At 33.2% G+C, this 16,473-nt stretch overlaps 1 protein-coding gene across 1 annotated transcript in view; it reads left to right on the top strand.

Annotated features, from left to right (window-relative positions):
- The window catches only part of LOC127711388 (histone-lysine N-methyltransferase SETD1-like), a 38,819-nt gene that overhangs the window by 9,340 nt on the left and 13,006 nt on the right, over window positions 1-16,473 (top strand). The window contains 8 exon segments of the mRNA XM_052217424.1: window positions 1,588-2,383; window positions 2,385-3,630; window positions 5,863-6,078; window positions 7,667-7,775; window positions 9,154-9,267; window positions 9,669-9,873; window positions 11,005-11,064; window positions 12,128-13,068. Coding sequence (XP_052073384.1) covers window positions 1,588-2,383; window positions 2,385-3,630; window positions 5,863-6,078; window positions 7,667-7,775; window positions 9,154-9,267; window positions 9,669-9,873; window positions 11,005-11,064; window positions 12,128-13,068 — 3,687 coding nt within the window.

Raw genomic sequence — 16,473 nt, 5'->3', positions numbered from 1 at the left:
ACTTTTTCTACAAAATAATGATACATATGTTCCAAAGAAGAGGGGGGGTAGGACCTTTATTGGGACTCCGGGATCAGGTGTTTTTAAGGTCGGGATTTCGGGATTGATCCTTTCGGGACCCGGGAATTCTTTTTTCGAATTCGGGATGTCGGGATTTAAATTTTTTTAAATTTGGGACCTCAGGATTCCATGTTTTTAAGCCCGGGATTTCAGGATCAGGACCTCTCCTACCTTCCCTCAAAGAAGGAGGTATGAAAATTGCCATTATGTGGCCCTTGAAAATGCTAAATAGTAAAATTATTCCAGCTTTTCAAATAATGTTAACTTTATTGATAAATGAGCAGGTTAATATAATCTGGATATTTTAGTACAGAAAGGTCACTGTGATGTCATAAAAATGTTAAAATTGGCATATATTTTGAACTACAATTGTCATTTTACACATAGTTTTTCTACAAATTATATAGGATATACGAGTATGGTCTTACGAAAAACATGTTTTGCACACATTGACATCTTTAGTAAGTTTTATACATCTTGAGGAAAAATAACTTTTTGGATAAAACCTTGGCTAATGTGTAATCAGGTAGTTTTTTTTCCTGAAGTTTGAAGCTCTAATGCAAATATGTAAGACAAATTTCAAAACAACAAAATTAAAATCATGTTTGACTAATGTCTAAGTGTCTTAAATTTTCTTATGAACATCTGAAGGATGTAATTATGTAGATTATGATATTTTATTGGAAATCAAGGGGTGAAAAAATGATTTTATACCTTCTCGTTAAAATTGCCAACCTAAATGCATAGAAAGCAATCGTTGCGATATTTCCGTAATTGTTACAAATTTTAGCCCAGAATTACAGTGTTAAGGTTAACAGTCTCATTTTTACAGATTATCTGTCATTACCCATCCGGAACTGTTCCCTGTTTAGATATCATTTTGATCACTGTGATTTAGTAATCCAGATTATTAAATTCTTTCGTGTTTCTCTGGAGTATCATACAAGAAAGCAATCTATTCATTTCTGGTTAAATTCATAAATTCCGATTAATTAATGATACGGCAAGTGCTATGTGTGGTGACACAATTGAGTTTCTGCAGGAAAGAAAACTAGGACAGCGAAATCGGAGACTGGAACATTATGTCTTTTGCTTATATTGTGAACAAGACTTCAATTCAGCATTATGTTGGTGTTCTTCTCTTGCTCATCAACTTAGAATCGTAGTTGTCATAAATAAAGGAAGTCGTGTATTTGTCACAATGTGCCTAGTTGTTAGTATGAATTTTTATAAAAAAAAAATTATTACTGAAAATAATCACAAACTACGGGCATCTTTATACATTTTTACTGATTGCAACAAAGGGAGTCAGCATCTATGTAAACGATACAATATTCAAGAAAGTAAGTCATACATGTATATAGAAAATAAGAAGATGTGGAATGAGGACCAATAAGACAACTATCCACTAGAGACCAAATGACGTAAAAGTTAGAAACTATAGGTCACCATACAGCATATGCTAATTTTTTATTTAATTGTATATGTGTTTTATTCACTTTTTGACTTTTGCATGTACTTTTTCAGGTAAAGAAAGAACAAAGTTAGTTGATGACGTTTTATCTGATAAGCCGAAAAAAATTCCAGGTGAACCTACTACACCATCAGACCCAAGACGCAATAGATCATCAAGTTTTAACACTAGTTTTAAGTCAGATTCTAGCTTTGAGGAAAACACTTTTGATGCTTTTGGGGCACAAACACCTATGCCAACCTTCAATGATACAGGATTCTTAAATAATATTAGTGATCCTAGAAATTCAGCATTTGATATCCAATATTCTGGCATGACACCTGGAATGACACCAGCAATGACTCCAAATGTACATGGAGGAAATTTTCCAAATCAGTTCGGTTTGACTCCATCTCCTCATGGTTCATCTCAAGGAAATATGACGAATTTTGCATTCCCAAATACGCCAAATATGTCTACACCTATGTCACAATCATCGTTCGGTTCAATGAGCACACCATCTTCATTTGGAGGAAATAATCATGCATTTAATAAGATGGATGGTCAAAAACCTTTAATATTAGAACCACCACCACTACAACCACCACATCAGCCACCACTACAGCCACCTGAACCACCATTCATTGATCATACACAGCCACCTCCTAATTCAATCATTGACAAACCACCCCCATTGATGCCACCACAAAATAATGAACCGCCACGATCTCAGTTTGACAATAACTACCGCAACAGCAGAAATCACAGGGATAGAAACAATAGTTTTGACAGAAGTGACGGTCGTAACTTTGACCGAGGGGATAATAGACCTTTTAATAGGGAGGAGGATAGAAATTTCAATCGGGGGTGACGACAGAAGTTATGGTAGAAACGATGATCGTGGTTTTAGTAGAAATGATGACCGTAATTTCCGTAGAAATGATAGGAACAACAGAAATGGTGACAGAGGTTATGGGAGAAACAGATATGATCGTGATAGAAATGATCGTAATCGTGATTGGCGCAGAGACGGCAGAGGTGATAGAAACGATAGAGATTATTCACATAGGGACCGTGATAGATATGGAAGTAGGGATAGGGATCGCTATAGTTATGATAGGGATAGAGACAGAGACAAAGGGAGGGATTGGGAAAGGGATTCAAGAGAGAGATTTGATTCTCAAGGTGAAGAAGGTCAACCACCTTCAATGCAGCAAGATCACATGATGATGCAACCTCCACCCCCTTCAATAATTCCTTCCCAAATGATCCCACCCCCTGTCATTCAGCAGCCACCAACCCAGCAGGCTCCACCTCAAAAACCAAGAACTCCAGATCCTGAACCATCGGAAGATGAACCTAGGGTGATGAGTTTAGATTCTAGAATTCAGAGCTTGCTCCAGAGTTCGGGAATGGTGGACACTTTTGGAAGTCCTTCATCAGATTCAGCTGGTGAAACTCGTAAAAAGGAACTTTCACCGTCACATACAGCAAATGTTCCAAATAATGACATCAGTATTAGTGCTTCCCAAACTCCATTCAACAATTTTCATTCCACACCTACAGACAGTTTTAGTGCTCAAAGGAATCCTAAGCAAACTGAAATAGACTTCAGAGAAAATCATTTTGTTCAGACCCCATACATGCAAACACCGGTGGACACGCCTTATATGTCAACACCTGTGGCCAATCAGACAGAAGCAGAGGACGACAAAATGAGCATTTCATCGGGAGAAAGTGGTAATCAGAATATTGAAATAAATCCAAGCATGTTAGCTGCCAATAATTCACAGTCTAGTGCTAATTTTATGACAAATCCTAATTTCAGTGCAGAATACTCTCAGTATGGTAGCTATATGGGTTATCCAAATCAAGCCGTTGGAGAAATGTACAACCAAAATTATTTTAATCAATATCAAAATATTATGAATGACCAAAACTCACTTCAAAATAAAGTAGATGATGAACAATTAGATAAAACTTTTTCTTCTGTTCTGGACAAATTTGTGAAAGAATTAAAGGAGATTATGCAGAAAGACATGTGTAAGAAAATGGTGGAGAGTTCTGCATTTAAATCGTTTGACAGCTGGTGGACCACAAATGAAACAAGAACAAAGGTATAGTATACTCAGATAATATAGTACAATAAAAGAGAGAAATTTCAAATCTAAGAATGAGTCAGTTGTAACCATGATATGTCAGCCACAAGTTTTAATCCTAAAAAATATTACCATAGATGCCATCAAAAGATTTATATTTAACAGGATAATATTTTGTGACATTAATTTTCCTTGCACTCAGTATCTCGCAATACTTCCATTAATTCTCATGTTATTTTAAGAAAAAAATGGATTTATCAACAAATGATCAACACAAATAATATTTTATATCATGAACATGATGTAGGTATATATCTCAATCATAATAAATATCAGTGACTTTCTACTTACATTTTTGTTGAGCTCAGTCTGTGTCAAAATTTTTCATACCTACTAGCCCAAAAGCTCATTTTAAGAAAAGACTTCTACATGTATATCAAATGTTTTTTTTTTTGTTTTTTTTTCACTTGCCCCAACCAGTTGTGACTAATCAGAGGGCTTTGATAGGGCTAGTGGTTTTTGACACAGAATTTTTGCATGGTTAGCTGGTGTGTTTGAATGCTTTACACATTTATGACAATGTACAGAGAAATGTACTTTACATTTTAACCATATAACACAGTTAAAAAGATACATTATATAAAGATATTTGTTATTTCATACATGTCATGTATGGCAGTACACACAGTGAAACTCAGTTAAAAAAAATCTATCTGGCTGTAGTTGAATGATTCACTGTGAAAATGGTGATTGCGAATGATGAATGTTTCAGTGGAAAACATGGTGATTTTACTGTAAAAACAGGGTGATTTGTGAATGATTTACTGTGAAAACACGGTGATTGTGAATGATTCACTGTGAAAACATGGTGATTGCGAATGATGAATGTTTCAGTGGAAAACATGGTGATTTTACTGTAAAAACAGGGTGATTTGTGAATGATTTACTGTGAAAACACGGTGATTGTGAATGATTCACTGTGAAAACATGGTGATTGCGAGTGATTTAAACTGATTACTATTGATTTATGACTGTCATAATTAAGAGGTGGAAGATACCACTTTGAACTTTGAGAGAAACTGCCAATGCCATGGCAAAAACGAACAATGATGGAAAGACAAGCCAATAACAGTCATATAAAACCTATATAGCTATATACCACCAAAATAAAATTGTTGTTAACATGTTTGTACTTAAATTTGATGGATTAGTAAGTGTTATAGTATTGTATTAAAACAATATACCTCAAAATGATTACAAAAGTTACTTGTATTATTTGCTTGTTCTAGAGGTCAATGTACATACTGTTTTCAAATACACACACATACAATCTTCCACATAAAAATAATTTAAATACTCAGCAGTCAGGGGTACTACTTATACAAGTGATTTCAGAATCACATCTTTAAGTGATTTTGGCTTTGAAAAATTGAAAATTTTCACAAAAATAGACACAGACTTTTTAAAATCACTGAAACAAGTAATTTGAGAAGTAAAATTGTAATCACTTCAATAAGTGTTTATAACATTTTTATTTTTGATATTTTTCCCACAAGCTAGATTTTTTTATTGGTTAAAAGACAAGGATTCCATTTAAAAAACAACTACATACATGCAGAAATTATCTTTTGCTTGATGAGCCTGTTAGTTTTTACAGTTTATTTAAAATATGCATAAACTGGAATAATTTGTAGATCAGGACATAAACTTGAAGAAGATCATTCTAACTTTTAAGAAGACCAATCAGGTTACTTAAAATTGTTGACCTTTGACTGATTGTAAGAGTAGTTAATGAATATTTGATTACAGAAAAATTCCCAAGGGTACTTTTAAAAGCTTTAGCGCACTAACTTACTGTCCAAGCGCACTGGTGAAATTAATATACAAGAGAAAGAGATAATTGATCTATGTAGGAAAATTAAAGAAAAATTTGTCAAAATATTTATGGAAGAGTTAATGAAATTAGCATTTGAAGATCAAAGAAACACCAAAATCACTTAAATAGGTGATAACTGAATATATCAAATCACTGAAATAGGTGATAATGAAATCACTTATACTTGTATAAGAAGTACCCCCTGACTGCTCAGCAACTGCCACAAAGTAAAAAAAATGGAAACAAAATAAAAGCATTCCAAGCAAAATGTATGACTGGTCAGAGAAAATGTTTGAATTTAAGACAGCTTCTTTTATGGATCTAGATAATGAAATAGTTTTTAAATGAACGATTGATTTTTTTCTCTTTTTTAGTCCATGCCTCAAAGGTTATTGCCAACAAAACCAACCGAATCAAAAAAGCCTTCTACAGTGACAGTTGGTAAAAGTGAGGTCATGTCAACGTTGGCAACACTGTTTGAACCACAACATCCATGGTCCAAAGAAGGAGAGGTTAACCTTGGTGGATTTGGAGGTGGTGGTGGATTTCTTGGAATCCGTGGTGGAATGCCAAGGTTGCCATCTTTCAAGGTAAGTTGCAGATTTTTTTCTTGATTAAAAGCAAGAAGTAAACTGTACTTGTGTACACAGGCAAATAAATTCATGTGAATTAAGCATGAATGTCAAGTGAAAATAGAATTTTTTAAGTAAGTTAAAATTTCCAAAAGAAGATATGAGACACTTATTAAAAGGTATAAGTTTTTAGCAAAAGTTTAAGTTTTGGTTTAATTTTTTATGCCCCCGCCGTAGCAGTGGGGGCATTAAGTTTTACCCTTTGTTCATCTGTACGTACGTACGTACATACGTACGTCTCAAAATTGGTTTCCATTCTCTAACTTGAGTTTGCCTTAACCAAATGTTATGAAACTTATACACAATGCTTATTACCACAAAACACAGATCAAGGTTGAAATATGGTGGCGTCACTTTAACCGTTCTATAGTTGTGCCCCTTTATAAATGGAAAAATTGCAAAATTTTTTTTTTCTTCTAAATATCAAGTAATTTTTAAAATTGGAGATATCTTCCTTTGTCCATGATTATAGTTGAATCAACTACAATCAATGCTTTATACAATGCAATGTTTAATTTTGACTTCCACTGATAAAACACAGATTGAGTTGAATTTGGGTAGTGTCACTTTAACCATTATTGAGTTATGCCCCTTTATAAATCGAAAGATTGCAAAATTTTTAGTTTCCATTCTGTCACTTAAGTTTGCCCCAACCAAACATTATGAAACCTATACACAATATTTATTACCACAAAACTAAGATCAAGTACAAATTTTTTGTTTCCGTTTTCTAACTTTAGTTTGCCTCAACCAAATGTTATGAAACTTATACACAATGGTTATTACTACATAATACAGATTAAGTACGAAATTTGGTGGTGACACTTTTACCATTCTTGAGTTATGTCCCTTTGAATTTTTCGTTTCTGTTCTCTAACTTTAGTTTGTCTCAACCAAATGTTATAAAACTTATACACAACCGTTCTAGAGTTATGAGTGTTTACAAATAGAAAAATTGCTGAATTTTTAGTTTCTGTTCTCTACTTAAGTTAGCCTCAACCAAATGTTATGAGACTTACACACAATGCTTATTACCACAAAACTCAGATCAAGTTCAAATTTGGGTAGCGTCACTTTTACCGTTCTTCAGTTATGTTCCTTTATAACTATATGATATGCAAGCGGGGGCATCATCTGTGTCCACATGTGGACACTATCCACATTTATTTCAAATTGGACTCCATTAATCTAATTTTCTAATGTAAAATTCAAATGATTTGAGAATTCATGTGAACATAATTTGACTATAATTGTCTTATTGAAAATATGTATGATAAGATAAGATGGTTGGAGTCTAAAAAATGTCTAATCAAAAGTTTGGCTTAACCAATTATAACCGATCATCAGTTACAATTTTTGACCGATTGAACAACAGTACCAGAATATTGATCTACAGTAGTATCATCCTGTTATGACCTTAACCAAACTGGTTTGCATTCAGAAACTTTTATTGGTACAAACTTTTTACAGTCTGTTTAATAAAGCTGTTAAGTATTCATGCAGTATTAACTTTCTCGATCTAGATACATATATTTCTTTTTTGCAGCGAAAAACATTTCACAAACCTCCACCTCCACAGTTTGACGTACAGCAACAGGAGGAGAAATCAAAGTCTAAAGATCTTAATGAAGAGGATGAGGAAGGTGAAATTTCTGGTAAGAAAACTAAAAGCTACAGACTGGTCATTACATTACTGTATTCGGCCGTATTTACTCTGCCTTTGTGTATATTCCACACCTCCTCTTCATCCCCAAATCTTGTGATTTCACACCTATACTTTAAATTATACAATAATGAAGACAAAAACATCTCCAGAGCCTACAGGTCTCATGGTATGGTATAATATGCAGCCCTCTACTGATTATATGTCTTCAGTTAAAAAGTGTGTATAATACATTCTCTAATTCTGCATAATTTTGTTGCTGGGTTACTTAAAGTTTTTGTGGATTCTTGAGATTTACCACCTGTTTAGATCTCATATACAAACTGACCTGTAATCACATAAATCAGGATGTATATTAGGGATGAGCTTGGCCTACAATCATACTACTCACCTCAATTCTTCATCGCTTGAGTTTAACATCAAAGATTATTTTTTTAGATTCATGAATTTGTGGTAAATTTTCCTTTCCACTTTAAATCATTTTTGTCTCGCCTTGACGGAGTCAAAAAGCAAGACATAGGTATGCTGTTTCCGGCGATGGCGATGGCGTCAACAATGTATTAGTTTGTGATTAGGTCTAGTTCATGGTGAACCACTAGTGGTAGGTCAATGATATTTGGTATGCAGTTTTATTAGCATTGGCACATTTCATTATCATGGAGATTATTTGGCCCCGCCCCCTCAGTCAACGTTTATTGACTTTGAAACTTTGCTTCGTTTACATGTATTAGTTTGTGATTAGGTCAGTTTATGGCGAACCACTAGTGGTAGGCCAATGATAATTGGTATGCAGTTGTATAAGCATTAGCACATCTCATTTCCATGGAGAATATTTGGTCCCGCCCCCTCAGTCACTAGTGGTAGGCCAATGATATTTGGTATGCAAATGTATTGGCATTTGCAAGTCTCGTTTCCATGGATTATATATAGCTCCTAACCCTCATCATGGTTCATTGACTTTGAAACTTTTACATAGTTTACAAGTCAACGTTTATCATGTTTGTGTTTAGGTTTGTAGAAAGGGAACGACTTATAATAAGTCTATGGTTTTTTATATGCAGTTGTATAAGCATTGGCACATCTCATTTCCATGGAGATTGTTTTGCCATGTACCTTCAGTCATGGCTCATTGACTTTGAATATTTGCATAACTTAAATGTTAAGTATTGCTATTTTAATTTCAACATTTGCATTATCAAAAGTACAAAAAGGCGAGACATATCTCTGTGGTAACAGTTTATTAAATTTAAAAGCTGTTGTTATTAATGTAGTTTATTGAGTCAATAATTGGATTCAGTAATCATAAAAGAATTTTTTTTAGAAATCTGTGATGTTTTTACAATTGTATTTATCTTAAAAAAATTTTGTAGATAAGGAATCCCCAAGGAGACCTCGTAGGAAGCCAGTGGTTAGTGAAAGTGAAGAGGAAGATGGAGATGAAGAAAGTGAAGATGAAGAAGGAGATGATGATGATGAGTCAGAAGGTAAGATGAGTTGAAGTGGGGTGTAAAGGGTTATTTTTGACAACATGTTTGCAATTTTTATTTCACATGTTCATGCTTGCAGTTCATTATGCACTGTGTTTCATGCAAACTTGTGTAAAAGCAACATGTAAGCTATTTGTTCATTTTTTGTTTAATCATGAAACTTCCATTATATTTCCCATTAGTATGAGCACATACCCCCCTTTATGACCCTCTTCAGATGTTACATTAAAAAGATCTTACACAAGGTGTTATTTTAAATCACAGACTTTCAGTGAGAATGACAAATTCTGTCTTTACTAAATAAAGGACAGCTAAATCAGTGCAAAGGAAGTTAAATCTCTCCTCCATACAAAAACAGGAAAATATCTTATGGTTTAATCACATAATTTCTCCTTCAGATGAAGAAGCAGCAAGTGCAGAAAGCAGTGATGAAGAAGGGGAGGAAGAAGACTCCAGTGACGAGGAGGAGTCAAGTGATGATGAGGAGGAGTCTTCAGAGGAAGAGGCGGAGACTGAGAAAGAGAAGGTGGAGTCAAAAGTAGAAGAAAAATTACAAACAGAACCAGAAGAAACTGCTGAATCAGCATTATCTGAAGAGGAGAAGTACGATTGTAGTTTCTTTTATTTGTTGGTCAATTGTCATTTTACATCGCCAAACCTTTTACTTGGAAATCTGATCCTGAATTTCTTAAATGGATCTAGTAACACTATGTTTGTCTTTCTGTTCTGATAGTTATTACATCAACCAATGAAATTTCTCCCCTAAAATTTTTAAAAGTGTTTATTATCATAACGACAAAACCACTGATCCTTAAGAGGTCTTCAACACAGAAAGTAGAACAGAAGCTTATCTGATACTTGAAAGTGAAGTGTGGAAACAGGATCTAAATTTTAATCAGATAGAGAAGAAAATTTATCAGCAGAAACATCACTGTAAAGTTGGTGGTAAAACCTTGCATCCAACTGTTCACTGAAAGAAAGAGGCTGAGGATACCAACAAAAACTATGACAAAAAATAAAAAAAAAAAAGCAGCATTCTACAAAAAACTAAATGGAAAACAAAAAACTGAGCAACGCAAACCCCACCAAATACCGGGGGGGAAAGAGTAGAATTAGTTAGATTGTAATTTTGTTCCTTTTAAGAATGACACATTTCAAATTTCCAAAAGAAGGAAAATTAGCATCACTTCAACCAAATTGACAATAGTGTTAACTTGTTTTCTAGCAACTCTTTGAATTTGAACAATTTGAATTTAACATCATGTTTTGAAGCCATTAAAACGTTAATTACATCATGTACATATTGAGATCTCCTTGCTTCTGGGTATTTTAACTTGGATTTACCTCAGATTTCAGTTTAGCAATATTTGCTTGGAACACCACATATTTTTTTCAATAGATATCTATAAAATTGCTATTGAATTGATCATTTGCTAGAAAATTTAAAACTGAGAAAGATTTCAGTTATAATATACATATGAAAGAAAAATTGCTTTAATCTTATCAAACTAATCAGATTGAAATTAAAATTACTCTCTGAATTCTGGTTTAAACTTTCATGTTGACAAACGGGTTCTGTTCAGTTTTATTTGCTAGTTTGTATATTTTTATACTCTTTGAACTTTGGGGGTTACTGTCTTATTGGCCATTATGGTATAATTCCCCCCGCCCCCTTACATAAAATCTTCTTTTATTATGTGCATAGTTCAAACGTATTTTATGATTATTTTAAAGGGAGGAAGAAAGTATGACAGCAGATGCTCAAGAAGAAGAGGGCAAAGTTGAAGCAAAAAGGTTGATGAGTAACCATAGAAACATAAATTCAATATTAGTTTTAGATTCCATGACAGTATGGTGTAATATCATGTGACTTATACACCAAAAAAAAGAAAACAAATCCTTTAAATTTAATATAGAAGAAAGAATGCTTGTTAGAATTTTAAAAAATCAAAAATGCAATGTCAGCTTGTTTTTAAGTTAAATGAATACGCATGTTTACTAAAATTCTTAAAATTAAAACAATAATGTCATATAAACAGATGGAGATGAGGTATGATGATACTGTATTAAATGCTGCCAATTAATATAAAAAATCTGTAAGAAGTAAATAAATGTCATCAATTACTTGACTAATGGCTACTACTGCATGTATGAGTGATTACTAACCATAGTATAGTAATTTCTTCTGCTCTGTAAGTCCTAATGTTCAAATAATGTTCAAATAAGAATAAGGAGATGTGGTATGATTGGCAATGTTCAGATGTTGTGGAAATAAGCAACTATAAGTAAATGTACTGCTTTCAACAATGAGGAAAACCCATACGTCAAAGCAAGCTATAATATGCCCCAAAATGACAAACGTAAAACAAGAAAACCAACAGCCTGATTTATGTACGATACCACAAATGAAAAACAAACAAAAAAATAATTGCATGTTTGAATAAAAGAAATTATGAGTTTAACCATAAAGAGACAGTAACCTTGCAATACAATAAAACCAAATGAGATATCTAGATGTCAAAAACTTTTTTTTTAGTATATATCAAAATAAGAAGATGTATATTTGCCAATGAGATAGCTATCTATCTTGGACAAAATGGTGTGGATATAAGCCAACTATTGGTCACTGTATGGCCTTCAACAATGAGCAGAACCCATAGCGTAAAGTTAGCTTTAAAAAGGCATCAGCATGTTCCTTTTTTACAAACATATTACTAATGTATGTTAAATAAGTTGTCTTTTATACACTATATAAGAAATGAATCAATCTCATTGAGTAAGATTATATATGTAAAGAGATAGATAACTTGTTTTAAATTAAATTTTGTATTTTAATGTTTCCCTTGAATTGTTTCAGAAAAGAGACTCCCAAGCAAAGAGGGAGAAAGAAATCTCCAGGAAAGCTATCGCCTGTCAGAGAATTAAGTGAAGTAACAGAAGATTCCGATAGTAAACAAACTGAAAGTGAGGCTGAAGAAAAGTCAAGTGCTATTCAGTCTTCTTCTACAGACAGTTCTGTTAAATCTGGATTTCAGACTTTACTCGAGGCTTCAGAAATTCTTAGCTTACGTGATAGTGAGCAAAAACCACCAGTTTTAACACCAGTGAAAGAAACTCCATTAAAAGCACCTGAAAGGGAAGAACGGCCAAGCTTTTTGGCGGAACATGACTATTTTGCAGCTCCTCTTGTAAGACCGCCAGAAAAAGAAAGATTGGATGACGTTGATCTTGATTCAGACGGCACAGATTCGGCGGACGAGGATGGCAATACAACTCCTATGGAAGTGTTTATTGACCATAATTATTGCTTACCTCCTAAACCGTCGATAAAAGATATTCTGGAGGAGAAAAAACCTTTAAAACCAAAGAATTTAGAACCAATTGTGAATTTAGAAAATATAGAAAATTTATTAAAACCAGAAGACAAAAAGAAAAAAGAGCCTCCAAAGAGAGGCAAAAGAAAACAAAAAGACATGCATTTAGTGGATATTACGGACGTACTGAATAAGTCTAAAGGCAGCAGAGAGTTAATCAATCTTCTTCCACCTCCAAAAGAGGTGAAAAAATTCACTCCAAGGAAATTGGAAGAGGAACGTCAAATTTTCTTTGATCTCTATAATCAGGGCATAGACAATGAAGATGTCAATTATTTGAAACGGACTTACGACCATTTATTACAGTCGGAAGAACCTATGTGTTATTGGATAAATGATATATTATGGGTCGACCATCCGTTCACAAATATTCCCAACCCAGTGCCATCAAAAAGACGGAAAAAGGACCATGAGCACAAAACAGGTATATGTCAGTTATTGGTATTCAGATGGTTCTGGTGTTGGCTATTAAGATTATGTGTGTTCAAATTGGAAAGTGAAGCATATGAGTTGGTTGTTTCATACAAGGTTTTGAGTCTGAATATTTCTATCAATTTTTTTTTATTTCAGGAATTGCATGTTTTAAAAAAAAACATGTTGCTAGGGTTATATATCTAATCGTTTAAAAAGGTTCAATTTTTGTTAATATAAGTTAGCAGCATTTTATATCTTGTCATGCTTGTATTCATGGTAATGTTATACAAATGTATATTGTAAAAATTCTGATTATAGAATTTATTGTAATTTTTCTATGGTACATTTATTATTTTGTAAAACAGTGATAATGGATGTATAAAACAAAACTTTGTTATGACTATAAATAACTTAGTTTACTATATAGAGGCTGATCATGGGGATCACATCTGGTTAACTTTTTTCTTTTTGAATTCATACGTTTATATATGTCATGAACATGACAGAGCCTGACTCATCCCTTGAATAAGCCTTAAGAAAAAGGATATATGCTATAGGTGGTAAAATCATCTTGTATTGAAATTAATTCCCTTAAGGTCAAGTTACAGTTAGGACTATATATATGTCATCGATTTTTGTGAAATTTTGCATACAACTTTGGCTTGTTGAACTAACTGAAAATCAAAATAATAATGCATTTATCTTTTTTCATTTCTGAATATAACTGATTAAATTCTTTCAAAATAGGGGAACATTTGTATAGTTAGCACTTAAAATCAGGTGAAAAATGTTCTTTAATTTGTCTTGAAATCCTCAAATCTCCAATTTCAAATCGATAGATGTTTGAAGTTTCTTTAAAAATTACATATATTGTTGATACATTAATTTGCATTTAATGATGTAAAATAATAATAGAGTCCTTATTAATGGTTTACAGCTTTGTTTTAAAAATAATTTGCCAATTTTTGAGAACTTATTTTCTGTTCAATTATTTTTGTGTAAAGTCAATATTTATAAATAACTTGACCATGTTGACATTCTTGCATTTATCTTGGAAAAGTAGAAAGTACCCCAATGTCAGTTAATTTTGTAGTTGATCTGCTTTAATAAAGTATGAGTTATCTCCCATACAACATGATTGATGTCAAATAAAACATTTCTATAGGATACAGTTTGATGTACAGATAAACAGTTAAAAACAATTTCATTGTAATGCACATATGTTTATCAGGAATGGGAGTCATATTTCTTTAAAATCTTAACCATTAAAAAGTTAGTTCCTGGAAATTTATAGATATTTTATCATATTGTTCATATAAACTAAATACACCAACATGTATTTCTTTTGTAAAGTTTCCCTTTTGGAATACACTGTCATTTTATGTTGTATGTATTTATAAAACTATGTTTTAAGTCCAGATGATACTTTGATCTTGAATTTTTATTTACTTTTTGACAAGAAGTTGACCATATTTTATACTTCTTAATATAACATCATGGTTAATATACATTATGTTTATTTCAGGAAATTTAAATAAATTTTTGCATCATAAACATGATAAATTAATATTTTTCTTCAAAATATTCAACAAAGTTTTGGAACTATCTCTGTATTCCTTCACGTCAACAGCCATTTCTAAGAAATTGAGAATCATACAGTATGTAATATCTGTTCAGATGACATGAGTCGTAAAGTAAATGTATATAACTTTTCATTTTTCTTATTTTTATACGACCGCAAAAAAATTTTGTGGTCGTATATTGGTATGACGTTGGCGTCGTCCGACGTCGTCTTCGTCGTCGTCGTCCGAAGACACATTGGTTTTTGCACTCTAACTTTAGTTTAAGTGAATGGATCTCAATGAAATTTTACCATAAGGTTCAATACCACAAAAGGAAGGTTGGGATTGATTTTGGGGGTTATGGTACCAACAGTTAAGGAATTAAGGGCCAAAAAGTGGCCAAAAATAAGCATTTTTGTAACTTCCAGACATAACTTGTGTGTTAGTGTATGGATCTCTCTGACATTGTACCACAAGGTTCCATATTACAAAGGGCATGCTTGGATTGATTTTGGGGGTAATTGCCTCAAACTTTTAGGAATTAGGGGCCAAAAAAGGGGAAAAAACAAGCATTTTTCTAGTTTCTTGCCAATACATGTAACTTGTGTGTAAGTCTATGGATCTTTCTGAAATTCTACTACAAGGTTCCATATCACAAAGGGAAAGCTGGAATTGAGTTAGGGGGTAATTGCCCAAAACGTTTAGGAATAAGGGGCCAAAAAGGGGCCAAAAATAAGCATTTTTCTAGTTTCCAGACAATAACTTGTGTTCAAGTGTATGGATCTCTCTGAAATTGTACTGCAAGGTTCCATATCACAAAGGGAATGCTTGGATTGATTTTGGGGGTACTTGCCTCAAACTTTTAGGAATTAGGAACCAAAAAAGGGGCAGAAAACAAGCATTTTTTTAGTTTCATGACAATAACTTGTGTGTAAGTCTATGGATCTTTCTGAAATTGTACTAAAAGGTTCCATATCACAAAGGGAAAGCTGGAATTGAGTTAGGGGGTAATTGCCCAAAACGTTCAGGAATAAGGGGCCAAAAATAAGCATTTTTCTAGTTTCCAGACAATAATTTGTGTTCAAGTGTATGGATCTCTCTGAAATTGTACTGCAAGGTACCATACCACAAAGGGAAGTTTGGGATTGATTTTGGGGGTAATTTCCTCAAAATTTTAGGAATTAGGGACCAAAAAGGGGCAAAAAACATGCATTTTTCTAGTTTCAGGACAATAACTTGTGTGTAAGTATATGGATCTTTATGAAATTGTACTACAAGGTTCCATATCACAAAGGGAAAGCTGGGTTTGAGTTTGGGGGTAATTGCCCTAAATGTGTAGGAATTTGGGGCCAAAAAGGGGCAAAAAAACAAGCATTTTTCTAGTTTCCAGACAACAACTTGTGTTCAAGTGTATGGATCTCTCTGAAATTGTACTGCAAGGTACATTGTACCATACCTCAAAGGGAAGGCTGGGATTGAGTTTGGGGTGATGAATCATAAGGGGGTTCAAAAAATTGGGGGGGGGATTTTTTTTCCCCTTTTTTTTTTTAAGATTTTCCATTTTAAATTGGTTATTTCTGATTTATATATAAAAGCAAATAATAATGATATGGTTTGAATAGGTAAATTAAATTTGTTTAAGTTCTTAGACCACATTCATTCTGTGTCAGAAACCTATGCTGTGTCAAATATTTTGACCACAATCCAAATTCAAGCTTGAATGTTGTGTCCATACTTTCCCCAACTGTTCAGGGTTCGACCTCTGCGGTCGTATCAAGCTGCGCCCATCGGAGCATTTTTTTTACTGTATGGAAGAGAAATGACATTACCAATTGACACTGCACTATAATACC

This window comes from Mytilus californianus, unplaced genomic scaffold (genome assembly GCF_021869535.1).
Source record: "Mytilus californianus isolate M0D057914Y unplaced genomic scaffold, xbMytCali1.0.p SCAF_8, whole genome shotgun sequence".
NCBI classification, from domain to species: Eukaryota; Metazoa; Mollusca; class Bivalvia; order Mytilida; family Mytilidae; genus Mytilus; species Mytilus californianus.
The sequence above is the reverse complement of the archived record's forward strand: the minus strand, read 5'-3'. Positions and strand labels throughout refer to the sequence as shown.